The 16,434-nt window shown below is 41.1% G+C and overlaps 1 protein-coding gene across 4 annotated transcripts in view; it reads left to right on the top strand.

The window, feature by feature from the left end:
* RNF144B (ring finger protein 144B) overlaps positions 1 to 16,434 on the top strand; it is a 97,999-nt gene that overhangs the window by 72,512 nt on the left and 9,053 nt on the right. For all 4 annotated transcript variants that reach the window (XM_082046891.1, XM_082046893.1, XM_082046894.1 and 1 more), the window contains 3 exons: positions 8,144 to 8,204; positions 14,330 to 14,534; positions 15,909 to 16,053. In XM_082046891.1, the coding sequence (XP_081903017.1) occupies positions 8,144 to 8,204; positions 14,330 to 14,534; positions 15,909 to 16,053 (411 nt within the window). The remainder of the gene's footprint in view (positions 1 to 8,143; positions 8,205 to 14,329; positions 14,535 to 15,908; positions 16,054 to 16,434) is intronic.

Consider the following 16,434-nt stretch of genomic DNA (forward strand, 5'->3'; position numbering starts at 1 on the left):
AAGAAGCCTGACTGACAAGAGGAACTTGAAACAAACAGATGTTTTTCAAGAGTTTTGCTCCTTTTCACCTCCCTCTGTGCCTTGAGGAAAGGCTTACTTGGCATCCAGACAACCTCTGAATTACCCATGCAGGTGACTTAACTAGAATATTCTGTATGTCAGAGCTGCTGAACCTCCATTAGTACTGTCAGTTAAATCAGATTTGATTTAACTGCAAACACTGAAATTCTTGTACCTCTCTTAACTCAAGAGCAAGAACTCAAACTGAGAGTACACAAGGCCAGGATTTCTTTGCGCATGTTTATGTTGGGCTGCAACAACCAATTTGCAGCCCAATATAAACATGCAAGACTCTATGTAGTTATATGGAAAGCAAGGTATATGCACAGCACTGGTGTAACTAGGTTTTAAGAGATATGAGAAGTGTCTTCATTCCCAAAGCAGAGATGGGAGAGCTTAGGTGCTAAATGAGGGTTAGGCAGAGCTGTTTGCACATCTGGCATGTGCACAATCTCCCAGCGTAACTGGAACGTTCAGTTTGAAAGTTGGAGGTGGAGAAACCAGAGGGAAAACATGCTTCTCAGACCTTCTTGCACTGCTTGGGACAACGGGGCTCAAGGGGGCTTTAGATGGCTCCTGCCAGTTTGCCAGGTGGCCTCCAAGCAATGCTCAAGTAGCCTCCTGCCTGACTTAGGGCTGGTGTAAAGTTTCTGAGTTGGGCTTAGCGCCAAACCCGTGACACAGGGAGGAGCTGTTGGCAGTGTGGCTGGAACCCTCATCGGTGCCAGCTGTTCTGTACATCTAGAAGGCTGTGGAAAACTGCTGGCAAACCGGATGTTGCCCTGCGGCTATTTTTGCTGGCTTGCTTTGTGAGGCAGGTAGGCCCCTGCTGGGCCTGGGAACATGAATAGGGAAATAAAAAAAAAAAAGGCAGGAAAAAAAGGTGGCTAAGGGATTTTGGCTAGTTTTGTGCATTCTCTCTGCATTTGTTTGCAGGGTAATATCAAGGAGAATGAGATCTCCATCCTTGAACTGAACTTATCTTCCAGGTTCCCTTGAGCCCTACGTATACAGGTGACATAACTGTGGCAGAAGTATATAATCCTATTCAAATACAATCAGTGGCAATGCAATTCCCAATACCAAAAATGCCTTTTTCTCCAGAAAAATTCAGGATCTCCTCTCCAGCATGCATTTGAAATACTGTGCTTAGCTGAATCAGGGCCTGGTTTTGGCTAAATCCAGATATTGTGGAAAGTAGCCAGCTGTTTCACTTGCTCCTTTCTTCTGCATAGATACAGAGAGGACATAGCAATGTCCGTCCCACCTGTTGCACCAGATTGGAAGCAAGAATGCATTTTTTTAAAGAAACTTAACAAATTGTAGGAAGAATTCTGCTCTGTTAAGATGGGGTTATAATGCTATAGGAATAATGGAGATATATTTCCTCTCAGTAAAGCAGGAGGATGCTCCAGGGCATGTATTAATGGACCATTAACTTAATCCTTGGGTGCTTTTTGGGCTAAAGGCAGAATGACTAAACAGTTCAAATGTGCATTAGTGTCCTGTGGATGAATGAATGTTCTGATGCTCCCTTTTGGCCATGCACTTGAAGTGCAGACCTTTTCAGCTTGAAAAGCAAACAGTCCCCCAACCTAGTTAAAATGGACTGCTTATGTATTTTACCAAACACCTAGTTCTTCAAGGAAGAAAACCCACCAAAACCCCAGGAACAATAGAAAGAACAGTTTGTTAATAATCCGAAAGATTATTATGTAAGCTACAGATTATGTATGAGCTCTCTCTATTCTTTTTTCTTCTTTATAAAGGCTGTTCCATGTGAAAATGTGGCCTTTAAAAGCTGTTATTTAAAAGCCAGAACCTTATTCACGTGGTAGAGGATGTGCTTAAGTATGGCTATTGTTTGACATGGAAATAGTATTTAGAATTACAGTTTATTCATTATAAGCTCTAAAACTCCTGGTGTAAAAGTATGAGCCTTCTTACCTCTGGAAGGGCTGGATGTTTGGTCTCTGACTTCTGTCAGGAAAAGGTTCCTCACCAGTACAGTGCCATGAGCAGGACATCTTGTCTGTATCAGGGGGGAAAAAACGATCTTTTTTTCCCCCTATGTTAGCATCAGGGTTTTGAAAAAGTGCGTTTTTCATGTCTTGTCCATTTCAGACTCTGCTGTGACTGACACTCACCAAATACCATTACAGTTTGGAGAAAAAATAGCAGTTGAAACTGTCTTTCTCTTGAACATGGTGTTAAATGGGTTCCTATACTTTGGGCTAAATTGTGTCTAATTATGTTAGCTAACACGGTTGTTTTGTTTGCTTTTTAAATGCCTTTTGCCCTAGCCTACACAAGGGAGATAAGGTGAACTTAGGCATAATGTGAAGTGAAAGAAAGCCTTTCCATTGACTTCAGTGCATTTTGGATTGAGCTCTTTTCATTAAGGAAACTGCACAGTTAATAACAAAGCTTAGAAGCAATTCATAACACATTATAGCTATGAAAGTTCCTCTGCTTCCCTTTCTCAAGGTCCTTATTCAAGGTGTGTAACATTTCTTCAGTGCTTTCCAGTAACCTGCTTTTCTTCATTGTGAATTAAGTCTGTTTTATCTTCTTGGTAAAATTTTTCAGTTTCTCTTTTTTAGTACTAAATTATGAGAGCCTTTTCATAGCTCTTGCCTTGAGTCTGAGACACTTCTCATATTGCTTTCAGGGGTGAAGAGGGGAAAAAACTGTGGTTAACATTTTAAACAGGGAATAGAATTTCTTCCTGTATGTCTCATGAAGAAATGAGCAAGTGTGACTAATAGGAGTGTATCTCTGAAATAGCTGAATGTTTTATCAGTGTCTGGGAAGTAAACTGCTTATTCATGGACTATAGGAGATGTTGGGAGTTCAGGCTTGACTTTTGGTGAGCTAGAAGACTCTGTCTCACTGGACCTCAGAAGAAAATGTTCCAGGTTTTCATTCTTAAAAAACTTAAAATGAAAAGTCATTTGAACTAGAAAATTGTAGTTTTCAGTACATTGAAAACATGTTTTATGAAACCCCTGTGTTTGGTTGTTTTTTATTTTTACATTAACAAAATCTAGTTGAAACTTCTACGTTCCCCAGCAGGTTTTTTTGTTTTGTTTTGTTTTGTTTTGACAAACAGTGCATTCAAACAGAAGAACTTGTTCCACTGGAGTGCTTGAAATCAAGTGCAATCCTAGGTCATATCTTGTCCTGTTGCATCAATATAGCAGCTGCTTGTAATATAGCTGGTTTTAACTAGAAATAAATGGGTGTTGGTGGTGGGAAGGCAATGGTTTTGGCTACAGACTCTGTTTCAAATAGCTGGCTACATGCACAAAAAAAGGAAATTTTAAAAGCAATCTCGTTAAACAAAATGTTTGTCCTTTCAAGCTCTAATAGTACAATAAACAAGGATGATTCAGATTCGTTCCTGGAAGGAGAAGGTAGAAGGAACATCATATGTTAATGCAGTTCTCTTTAACCATGCAGACTTCTTCTGCCTAGAATTTTCCCATCTCTCTTTGGAATTTGCTCCATTGATTTAATTGGACTAGTTAATATCCCTAATCTAAATAAGGGGTAATTTATTATAGTTTGAAATGGTTTTACTTGGTGCAAATCCTGTCACCAGTGTAAGCTGTGAATCAGAGTAAGTCTCAACTGCATACAGGGTTTTCTAATGCAGTACTCGTTTGGGTACTGTCTAGGGGATTGTGTTTTGCTATTTCTGATTCCTGTACTGTTTTCAAGATCATAATGTTGATGCCAGCGATCTATTTATACATAATCTGTGCAGCAGGCAGTAAAGGAGATACTGATTTGGGCTTTTCTGCTGCCTCTTAAGTTTGGCAGGGAGATTTAACCCATTGCACGCAGTGCAAATTCTTCTTATTGTCCCTCTGTCTGTGTAAATCTACAGTCTACACCAGTGCCAAACTGACAGAGGGTTGTCAGCGTTTTACATAGTGGTGCTGAAATGGGACAGTGACCCAGATCTTAGAATTCTTAATTGCGTTATATTCCATACATAGCTGAACAAAAATCCCATTGGGAGTCAGTTTAATATAAGAGTTTTATTTTTAATTTCAAAATTGGTTTACATTTTGCTAGAGGCAATTGAAATAGTAAAATGAGGAGGAAGGTGAAAGAATGTTGCAGGCCAACCTATCTTTTTCAGGGTCAAAATTAAAATTTTTGTTCTTATTTACTCATTTTTAATAAATCAAAGGGGAGCCAATGAGAGAGTCTTAATGTTGTTTTTATCTGTCACTAAATAAGAGAAGAGCTCCTTAATGGAGAAAATGAGTAATCTAATATTTCATGATGACTCTAGTGAGCATGGTAGCTGATGAAGAAAGGTGTGGGTGTAATTTCTAACAATAAAGAGATTGAATCCCCATGCCCCTTTCAAAAGCAAACCACAGCCCAAGTTAAAACTGTTTTGCACTCCTTGCAAAACTAGACAGTGCCTCGATGAGTGGGACTTTCGCAGAGGTGAGCAATGCAGCCCTCTGCAAGCAGCAGTTGCTGCTGCCAGTGCAGGATCATAGAATCATAGAACAGTTTGGGTTGGAAGGGACCTTCAAAGATCATCTAGTGCAACCCCTCTGCAATGAGCAGGGACATCTTCAACTAGACCAGGTTGCTCCGAGCCCCCTCCAGGATCTGCCCTTGCTGCATGTCTGCGAAAGTACAGAAAGGGAGAAGCACTTGTCCTGGTGAACTTCCCTCCCTTGGCATTATTGAGGTTTGATTCATATGGGTGTGAAAGGAAGTAAGATCTATTCAGTTTTCTTGATTGCCTCCTTGCACCTCCCTTGAAAGCTGAAGAATAGGTGGAGCCATGATTTTCACTTTCCACTGTGGTAGCCAGTGTTTAAAAACAGAGGAGTTGTTCTTCCTTGGTTCCTGGTTACTGCACTGGCCAGATTACAAGAAACAGTCCGCCCCTGTGTAAACTGAACCCAATTATTTCAAAACCTTTCATTTTCCTTCCTTTGCTTTTTGTTCTCATGTAGTAACAGCACCCCTAGTTATTGTACCATGTTGGGCAGTCTTTTTGGACACTTGGCAAGGGTCCAGCTGGAGCCTTTTGTGGCAGTGAGCCTTCAAAATTTTGCTATTTTCCCATGGATATTTTTACTTCAGGTGAAAGTTGCTGTTCTTAGTGAGAGCTCTTAAGTGTTCTTGTGCTCCATGACAAGAGTACGGTGACTCCAGATATGTATAGAAAACTAGGAAACTTATTTCAACTCCCAATATTTTGATAAGTCTCAAACAAACATCTTCGCAGGAGAGGAGAGTCCTTGCCTCTCATTTTCTTCATAGGCTTTTATTGTAATGTTAACCCAATATTAATTTTAAAAAGCCCACAAACTTGTCCTGTTGCATTTCTCGCTGCATTGAATAATATCATAGCCTAAACTAGGAAACATCTAATTTCTGATGTGCTCGTGGTCTTTCTCTTTTGGTCCTTTGCCATCTGCCAGGTTGCTGCTTTTCTTCCTCCCCAGATCTCCATACTCCATCCAGACCAGGGATGTGTGCGGTTGTACAGGAGAGAAAGTGTTTGGGGTGGACTTCTGAGTGGGGCTGGAGAAGTTTTCTGAAGATTAATATTTAGGTTCTGATGCTAAGTGGGAGGAGATAAATGTCTGATCCCTTTACCATGCATACAGCTGTCCTTCTCGATTAAGTGTAAATGAGATTAGGAAAGGATTTTCTGATTTTTGAGGGAGATGTGATACTCACGTTTCGTTTTCCTCAGCTGAGTTCGCACATACGACACCTGATGTGTCACGGAATTCAGGCAGCAGCAGATTGTACATTCCCTTCCTCAGGCTTAAAGGTACTTAAGTTTGTGAAGGTCTTCGGCTCAGCACCTCTCAGGTCGGCTTCCACGTGGGTGCTATGAGGAGCTGGTCTTTCAAAGCCTGAAGAAGAGGCTGCGTAGGAAGAAGAGTGGGGCTGAGTGAAACCAGTGGGGAAGGCTGGTGTGGTAAGATCAAGTTTTTCAACAGGAGAAAGGGAAGCTGTCAGCACTGACTCTGCTTCCTATTGAAATCTGCAATAAAACTCTTAACTCTGCTCACACCATAATAAAAAAGTCTGATTTTTATTACATGGGGAATTCTGGGCTCAATAGAACTGCCCTTGGAAAACTGTTTGTTAAAAGCAAGAACAAGGCCAGAAAGACCCCAGACAACAATTCACTCAAGTGGCTTTTACAGCATTGACGCCCTCTATTTTAATTTAGCTGTAGTGAAGTAAAATTTAAAGTAGTTGCCAATGCTCACTCAGCTAGAGAAAGGCAGATGACTCTTTTTGTGTTCCAAACTCTGTTTAGATTTGGAGCTGCCCTGGAGGGGATTGGACAGTACTGAAATGATGTGTCTTGTGGGTTTTACATAGCTTTGTTGGTTGGCTTCATTCTTTGCTGAAGCTGCTGAACCTCACTGTTTTTTTTACCCTGTTTAAGTTATTATTTGTTTTCCAAGAGTATTTTCAGCTGACTTCTGATGAACAGGTGAAAAGTTTTCCAGGAAGCTCTCTGTGTCTTACAATCATATTAATGTAATATTTTTTAGCCATGCAAATACTTTCATATTAAAAATAGCTTACACCCTGGATTCAGAAACTGGATGAGAACAGTACTTTGATGCAGGGCAGACTTACTAGATTAAGAATATGCTTTGTAAAGGTTTGTTGGTGTTTTTCATTTTGAGATTAAATCCTTTGATTTCTTCAACTGTAAGTCTTTTAAGCATCTTTGAACACTTCAATATCAACATCAGTTGGATTATTTTTTGCGTGACATTAGTTTAGGTCAAATAAATGATCCAAACATCTTATTCAAAATGTGATTTCAATTCCAAATGATTTGAGATCTTAATAATTTCATATTTTATAATATACAAATTGATATATTATTTTTTCCATCTACAAAAGCAAATGTATTCACAGCATGCTATTGAATATATATTGACTTTTTTTGTCTTTGCATTTCCTCTCACAATTATGTGTCACACAACCCAGAAGGACAGCAAGGGCCGGTGTCCACTTCACTGAGGGCAAAATGTTGTCTTTTACAGTAATCTGTAGGACTGTGGTGAGATACTGGATGTGAGAGTTGAGAGCCCTTCGCTTTGAAGCTGTCAGTTCTACACAGTCTCAAAGTCCTTCAGATGACCAAGTCTTGTATTATTATTAGTCTACGTTTATTTTCAGTAAAAGAGAAAGACATTTTCAGTGCTGGTACAATATAACAAATGGATCAAATAACAAGAATGCTCTCAGATTCTGAGTCCAACAAACATGTGGCTCCTGAAGTGTCTGAAGTTTCTTTTGAAACCCCCCCCTTACCCTGTATGCAGGTTTTCTTGTCAGTTTTAAATAGGGTACTTGTTTTTCTTACATAGACTGTTAATTGGAGATTAGAGTATTTAGCCTTTTAGGCTGCTTGTTTAATTATGGTAGTGTGCAAAATCTATCAGCAAAGCCTGTTTGTCTGCGCCAACTAAATTTGTTAGCTTCAGTCCATTTCCAAATGGACTGGTGTGTGTCTAAGGCAAATTCCAACATCAATGGCATTGACTGTCTTGGCCAAAAATCCACAAAGTGAATACAAAATGGAAACCAGACTAGCTTTTAGGTTCCTGAGAGCTAACTGACTGCTGCCATTGAGACTGAGAGACATGAATAAGAAACCATTCATTTGAGCTGTATTCTGAACACAATGTGCATGAACACAATGCTGCAGTCTCCAAGGCTGGCAAGCTGTCACCCTTCATTACACTAAACCAATGTGAAGTAACACTGAGAAGCCTGAAGTAAATACAGAACCCACAGAGAAGGCTTTCCTAGGTATGGTAGGAAAGATGTGAGCTGAACTACTGGGCTGCGTGGCTGAAATAGGAGAGGTCAAGAACTACTTTAGGTTTTAGAGAAGGAAGTCAAAGTACGGAGGAACATGATGGTGAAAGCAAGCAGGAAGTAAAGGTGCATGTGAGAGCCAGCTCAGGAGAGCAGGCATGTAGAACAGGGTACTTACTAATTTTTTTCAGGTCTGTGTTTCTAATGCTTTTTTCTGTGTGTTTGTTTCTCATTTCAGATTGCCTGTTTGGTGCCTGTTGACCAGTTTGAGCTATACAAGAGGCTGACATTTGAACGAGGTACAAACCTTTTGGTTTCTATTACCTTCCTTTTTAAAGCATCAGTGGGGGCAGCAGTATTACGTACTACAAAGACAAAGCCTGTTGGATGAGTTAAGGAAGAGACTGAGAAGATGTCTTTGTTTTGAAATAGTTTAAGAGTAGCCAGTAGGTCTGACTGTACTCCACAGACAAATTTGAAATTATTTCAGTGGAGCAGAGTCAACGGAGTGACATCTTACTGAAATACCATGCTTTTACTCATGCTTGTAGGCAACACTCTCAGATTGTGTGCCTGAGGCTCCATCGTTTTTCCCACAGCATGCTCATTCTGTGTCCTTCAGGTGGCAGTCATGCTGGTAGAACTAGACAAGGTGCTAGAGGCTGGTACAGGGCCCACACTGTCCTTTCATACATCCATAGACATCTTCAGAACTTCCAGGGGAGACAGACCCTGTGATGTGATGGGTATTTTTGCAAACATCCCTGCAAGAGAGCTTTTCTTATGTGGAAGCCTCATGTGCGTTCATCTAATACAACTGATCTGTTCCCTGAGGGATAATTGGACCCCTCATTGCTGGATAAAGCCTATTAGTAAGGAAGTTTGAAACTGAAGGTCTTGCTGGGGCCAAGCTTTCCTATGCAAGAAGTCAGCCTTCAGCTTCAGGAGATGGTTCCTTGCCAAGGCTGATGAAGAAACTTGCTAGTCAGAAAGATGAGATCCCACACTGGTTTTAAAGACTGAGACCAACTTGAAAGTCTCAGTTGGAAGTTGCAGCAATTTTCGAGGAACTGATTGTGGTAGCTAGCAGGGTAGTGTATCTGGGGCTGATTTGCCTTGACTCTGCCTGTTTTCAAACTTTCCTTGAAAGATTGTATTAGCGTTATTGCTATGCATGCATGTTTACATGCAGGTGGATTGGGAATGTGTGTGAAAATGCAGAGGCTCATAAAAGTTAGGCACAGTAATGCACTTGAAAAGATGGTGAGATAGAAGAATATTTGCGTTTTTACAGAATTTTCTCTGGCATGAGTCACGATGAATGACCACGAAGTATAGAATCTGCAGAATGAGTATACCGAAGTATGCCCCATAGTTCATGGGCAGATGCAGAGTGTAGCCAAGATTTTCAGGCACTCAGGCCAAAAAAGAAAGAAAATCCCAAACTGTGCTTTCATTTTTTATTTCTCTCTTCTGTTTTACCTTCTTCTCATTTACCCTTATTTCCTTAGGAAGTCCCTCTAGTTTATAAGTCGCTTGTCTACAGTCCTAAACAGTGGAAATCAGAGCTTGTTAAATCACCATATTAAAGGGTTAAGAAAGAGACATGTTCTTGCAATACATTATGCAAAACATTTTTTTTTTTTTTGACTGAAGACTGTGAAACTAATGATTTCCTGGTATCTCTTCCTCAATAACTAGCCAAAGCTAGTTCAACTCTTGTTCAACTCTTGAACTTTTGTGCAGCTCCATTACCTTTTCTTTTTTTACTGCCTCCAACACACAAAATCCTGAAACTTGTCTATTTTTAAATCCTCCTTCCCTTTTCTTTCTTGCCTACATCTGACAAATCCTGCTCCACCTCCACTGCCTTTCCTCATCATGTTTCTAAGATCTGTCCTTTCTCCTTTATGATAAGTAAAACTGACATCCAAGTAACAGGCTTAAACGTAACCTTTTTGCCTTCCCTATTGTCCCCAACTGTAAATCCAGCTTACTGATGCCTGGGAACAACAATTCCTGCTAATTAAAGCTAACCTGGACACCAGCACTAATTGCAACCTCAGCCAAGTCCTTTTGCCTATCTTGGATTTAATGTTGCTTCCAAGGCTGACCTTTTTGGACTCATCAGTTCAACTTGGCTTGTTAGCTTCTGCTAGCCTGAAGTTCTATTTGTAGAATCATAGAATAGTTTGGGTTGGAAGGGACCTTCAAAGGCCATCGAGTCTAACCGCCCTGCAATGAGCAGGGACATCTTCAGCTAGATCAGGTTGCTCAGAGCCCTGTCCAGCCTGGCCTGGAATGTTTCCAGGGAAGGGGCATCTACCACCTCTCTGGGCAACCTGGGCCAGTGTTTTACGACCCTCATTGTAAAAAATTTATTCATCATGTCTAGCCTGAATCTCTCCTCCTTTTGTTTAAAAGAATTATGCCTTGTCCTATTACAACAGGCCCTGCTAAAAAGTCTGTTGCCATCTTTCTTATAGGCCCCTTTAAATACTTTATTCTGATGAGACGGGGCTCTTTGCTTCAGCACCCACTTTGCTTTACTAGAAATGCTACAAATAAATTACCAGTTTATTGGGTAATTTGAAATGCTTGCTCTTGTTCTGCAGTCTTTGCTTACCAGCCTTCGAGTGACTGGTAAATCCAATGCTTCTCACACTTCCACATGTTTTCCATCGTGAGAAAAATTTTGAAGATCTAAAGAAGGACTTATACATCTAAAAGCTATTTTCTCCATCCCCCATCTGTACTAGCTATTTTAATAAAGTAGATTTACTCTCCATTTTCTTATTTTTTAAATAAATGGACAAATAATATTAGGTGAAAATGTGGTGAGAACTAGTTGGCATACAACTGTATATCTATTGAAACTTGCTTAGTTTAATAAGGAATGCACTGAAAATATGCTACTCTCTGGTGTTTTTTGTGTTCTTAGAATGCAAATGTTTTCAGGATTAAAACCAAGCTTTCTTACATATCTCTAACTTCTCTGCATCTAGTCAGGACCAAACCACAGAGCTTCTGTGCAGCGTATTTTAATAAAAGAAACAGGAATTGCTCTATGTGTGTTTAGGATGGGGTTGATGTAGTCATCAGAAGTAATGAGATAGAGGAATAGGATGTGGTTACGACATATGCGTTATATTTCTATTTCTGTGACAATTACCCAATAGGCCAAGTGGTGGATGACAAGAACCTCAATTTTATGCCTGACCGAAAAGTAGTCCATTTTAAAAAGAGGTGTTCCTAATATTCTGTGGAAGGCATAAGCTCATCCTTTCAGTGAGCACCTCTCCTGAGCCAGAAATTCTCCTTTCTTCAGGGTGCTGCATTCCCCAGATTTCTCTCACACATCTCACCTCCTTCCTCACGTGTTTTGTGAGAACTGGCCAGATCCCTGCCCAATACCAGCACTGTTGGGGAAGACTTTTCTCCTGAGACTGGAGTGAATGTGGCTGAATGGGCTGGGGGGAAACAGGGGAAAGGCTTGGGGGACAAATGGCCCTCACCAAAAGGTGGAGAAGCTTGTCAGAGCAATATGGTAGCCTCTTTCCTTTTTTTGGCTGCTCCTTTTTAGTTATTTTTTGGTTTCGCTTGTACTCCACGGTAAACCAAACAGTATGAGACAGCATGGATTGCAAAACACCACCTGTAGGTTCTTTGTAAAATGAAGGAAGTGGAAGAGGAGGGAGTTTAATCTCATGCATTACATCTTGCTGCAACAAATTTGTAAAAATTGGTAAGATCTACAGCCCAACTCCCCTCCTCTCAATGATGTCAAAACCAGACATTTTGTCTTTTATCCAAAAAGAGGACAGGAGGATGTAGGTTTCCAAAGCTGAGTATGTTAAGCAGCTACCTGTAGGAATTGCACTTTATCTCATTTCAACTACTGTTTATCAACAGAAATCATACAGAACCTACTGTGTGAAGACTTAAATGCAGTAGCCAGTACCAGGCCATGGTCTTTCCAAGTTCCAAGTTTCTTTTAAGAGACACTGAGGGAAGTCACAGAAATAAAAATTTCTCAAGCAGGACACTACTTTTAAAAAGTACATGAAAATGTGAAATGGCTTGTACTGCCCATCCATGTTGCTCTCTTCTACCCACAAATGAAGCTGCAAGCTATTTTGTTCTGGCTTTCTTTCAGTAGAAAGCTAAATTTTTTTTTTTTTTTTTTTGTTTGGGAGGGCAAAGTAAGCACATATAAGAGAACAAGAGGAAAGAAGGCAACTAGATTTCATGAAGTGGCTGGAGGCAGATCGTACAAGTGGGACCATCTAAACTAGAGATGACAGTCTTTGCCATGGATTTAGAAATTGTCCAAATCTCTCAGAGCACCCTGACACAGACTTAAAAATTGCCTGTAGTCAGAGCATTGTGAACGTGTGTGTCCTGCAGCCAGCAGAGAGGATGGACATCCTTATGTGGTTCCTCACTGTAAGTGACCTGGAGAAATGGGTGGGAGAGATGGCTTTAAAGAAAATGGAAGTTTTCGAAGTCAACAGGGAGGTTTGGTATACTGGAAAAGAACTGGACTTCTAGTGCACATTAGGTTATGAAGTTTGTGGGGTGTCCTCCCCAGATGTTTTGTGCACATGTATCTAAATGCCTGAGAGCTTGGGGCAAAGTTTTACTTCTTTGAACACGTTTCTAGTTGTACAGTTTTTAGTTTCTGGATATCTGGACACTGAACTGATATCACTGTTTTTCCTGCTGACTGGAGCATCTGCTAGATTTCCCTCCACCAGCCCCCTTCACTGTGGGCTGCCAGGAACCTCCTGCAGAGGAGCATTGCAGGGTGTGAATAGGAAGAAGTGCCTTGAACTGTTTCAGCAAAATTTGTCAGAGAACTTACGTCTGGAGCCCTTGTGCAGCCTTTTGTTTTGAGTGGGACAGTATTTTATCTACTGGAAGTACAGAAGAACTTTGTAATGGCTTTTGAAACCTCACAGTCAGGGATTTGCACCTGTTTCAGAGACATCCCCTCCATTTATTTATTTTCAGTGGTGGTACCAGAGAGCTCCAGGGGAAGGAGGAGATGCAGGTAGGTCCTGCAGGCACAACAGCCCTTTTCCAGGGAGGGGTGTTTGGTTGCACCTCATGGACTTCAGCAGTAGAAAGTGCACATGCAATGGGGCACCCCGAACAGTGAATGTTTCAGCTGGGTTTCTGTTGCAAGCCCAAAGTCCTCGAATAAAGGCTAGGGAGTGAGAGGAAGAATCAACATTTGTCATTCACTGCCATGTGGTGATGTCTGTAACTCAATATCCCCACCCTGAACCTTGCCTTGACTATTGTTGTAATCCGATTCCTTACAAATATTGATGTTACAGAAGTTCCTTTTCCCTAGATTTCCTGTAGCAGAGACTCAAGCATGGATTACAGAAATTATTCTTAAACAAATAATTTATTTGCAAAGTACAGCATAGAGCAGCTTGAGCTGGGTGCCTTCTGAAGAGGGACCCTCAGCGGAAAAAAACTTGCACAATTATACCCTCTCAATACAAGCCCCCACCCCCTACATGTCACTCTGGGCCAATTGCAAAATTAGAGTCTGGTGTCTCCCCGTTCTTCACTGGATCTCTTCATTTTAATCAAGCAGTCTGTCAGTCAAAGTCCTGACCTCCAGTTGCTATTTTGCACCTGCAGGTGGAGAAAAATAAGTTTTCGGCAATATCCAAAATGTTCTTCTGTTTCTCATCTTCTATTACACGTCGTTCTGTTCCTTTGCTTATCTCCAGGGATGCATTTTCCCTTATCTTCTGGCTTGAAGACTCTGAGGCCTTTTTTACTTAATGAAGCAGAAAGTTCAAAGGTTCACAGCTTGCAGAAGTTACGCTGAGTAAACTTTCTTTTTCTAAGCTAATTCTATAGAAGCTTCTAAACAACTTCTATATGAAGCAGCATGCCAGTAAGCTAAGGTAGTCTATTCCCTAACAAGTGATCATATAATAAAGTGAGTATTAATTGGAGTTTGTAGATAGAGGGGAGAAAGTAGGTCACAGAAAGTGACTTGATGTTAATTTAGTGAGGGTCCTTCTGCTATTTACAGTAAAGACACTGCATGGCCTGGACACGTGAAAGACATGGAACGGTCTCGTGTCACAAAATACATGTGCTTCTCAGCAAGCAGCAGTTACATTAGTCTTTTGTACCTCCCTAGAAAGGCAAAGAATGCGTGTCATGTCATGTATTGCCAGTCTTGCGATGCTGCTGTTGCATATGCCCAAGCAGAGCCCAACTGCAGACCTGCCTGAGGAAGAGGAGGAGGCTTGAATGCCCATGGGTGTGGGTGCAGAGGGCTTCAGCTTCCCCACCCACACGCAGAACTGGGTCTTGTTTACCTCGACACATGCAGATGGAATGAGAAGGAGGTTGCATAAATGGTTTTGTTTCTCTCTCTGTCACATTTCAGAAGTCCACTTGGACCCCCGGAGGACGTGGTGCCCTGCAGCCGACTGCCAAACGGTGTGCCATGTTCCACCCAGCGAGTCGGGAGCACCAGTGCCGGTGGAGTGCCCAGTTTGCCATGTGACGTTCTGCTCCTCTTGCAAGGAGGCCTGGCACCCCCAGCGCCCATGCCAGAACATCCTGACTTCTCCTGTACCAACTGAGCAGGGGTAAGAGGGGAAGCCACAGAGGCCATGCAGCCTTTTGTTTCTTTTGATCATGGGGTGCTAGCTGTGTGCTTCACATCAGTTCCATGAAATGACTTCCTTCTAGGTCCTTAGGTGCATCTCTGAGACTGTTCCTTTCCCTTGGTGTTTCCTAACTATAATTCCAGTCTAATTATTATTTTAAATGATACATTTTATTTTTTAACGCTTTATATGATTTGTATAAGGTGGTAGGTTTGGACACAAGGAAAAGGTTATTCACTGAGAGGGCAGTTGGTCACTGGAACAAGCTCCCCAGCAAAATGGTCACAGCACCAAACCTGTTCAAAGTTCAAGGACTGTCTGGACAATGCTCTTAGTCATGCAGTTTAGTTTCAGATAGTCCTGCAGGGAGTTTGACTAGATGAACCTTATGGGTCCCTTCCAACTTGAGATATTCTATCATTCTGTGATTCTATACTTATGAAGTTTGGGTTGCCCCCCCAGGGCAATCTGCCTGAAGGTTCTGTTTGCATGCTAAAACGATGACTCGTGTCCAGATAAAAAAATCAACCACACTAGTATTCCAGTATCAGAACTTGGCTTGTACTGTGATTAAGAAATCAGCCTTGCTTAATGTTTACAGAATCTCTGCCTGCCTGAATTTTAACTCTTACACAGAGTGGGTGTAAAATGTCCCATTTGGTGTGAGAAATCTGACTTAAGCTCATTTTACATAGGTGTAAACAACCTACAGATAAGCTTACGTAAGTCATTAATCTTCAAAAAGAAAACACTTTTGTGTTTAAATTATATGTCTGTGGCCATCCATCTTTGTTTTCAGAATCAGATTATGTTCAGTCATGTGCGTTCAAAGTTTGTTATCACTTTTTGCAATAAATGAAAGACTTAAAATTTAAGCATTCTGCTTGCTAGACACTGCATTGATAGGAGTTGCCAAAGAGATCTCATTGCAATTTTTCTTCTCCAGGTTTGATCTTTGGCTTTAGTGGCGTTTAAGGCTATTTTGCTCAGGCAGGAAGCAGTGCTGTAAATTGCATAATCCAACCATGTTAAATGAGTTGTGCAAACTGTCTTACAAAGTGCCAAATTTTAATGCTATAGGTGACGCATTTGCGGATATAGTGAGTGTTGGTTTTATGGAGCATAAAAGACCATGGGGCTGGAGTTTCACTTTCACATAATATAAATAATCTTACACTTAGTAGTGACTATACTTCAGTGTATTGTACTGAATATAAGCTTCACACATTGAGTGCATTAAGACAACAACATTAGATGCTCTGGAAAATAAGCACAGTACACATTAGGTAGTGGAGCTGAATATCAACAGTAATTACATTCACATTTCACTTTAATATTTCCCTTCTTTTCTAGATCACTTATTGGAAGGGAGACAGAGGCGCCAGTTAAGCAATGTCCAGTTTGCCGGATTTATATTGAGCGAAACGAGGGCTGTGCTCAGATGATGTGCAAGAACTGCAAGCACACATTTTGCTGGTACTGTCTACAGAACCTGGATGTAAGTGCTGCAGGAAAAAACAGCTAGAAAAAGGGTAATGAGGTTGGGGTTAGTCTGAGGCCCTGTACAAGCTCTCCACCAACTCATTGATAACCTAATGTATGTATTGGCTCAGTTCAGCTTCTAACTTCATTCTTTCTTCTCATTCATCCACTGCTTTTATTTATATCAACACTATTTTTCTATACAGGGTTATAGCCACTTCTGTGCATCCCATGCTAGTTCTTTGAGGGAAATGGGACAGACTGGTTACTTTCTGGAGGTTCATTCCAGCACTACCTTGCTCTGATTCCCTCTTCTAGTGCAGTAAAAATAGTTTGGTTGAGAGACAGGAAGTGTTTTCCACCTGCTCCAGCTGCAAGGGTTGCCGCCCGTCCAAAG

This window comes from Streptopelia decaocto (genome assembly GCF_964273445.1).
Source record: "Streptopelia decaocto genome assembly, chromosome: 2".
NCBI classification, from domain to species: domain Eukaryota; kingdom Metazoa; phylum Chordata; class Aves; order Columbiformes; family Columbidae; genus Streptopelia; species Streptopelia decaocto.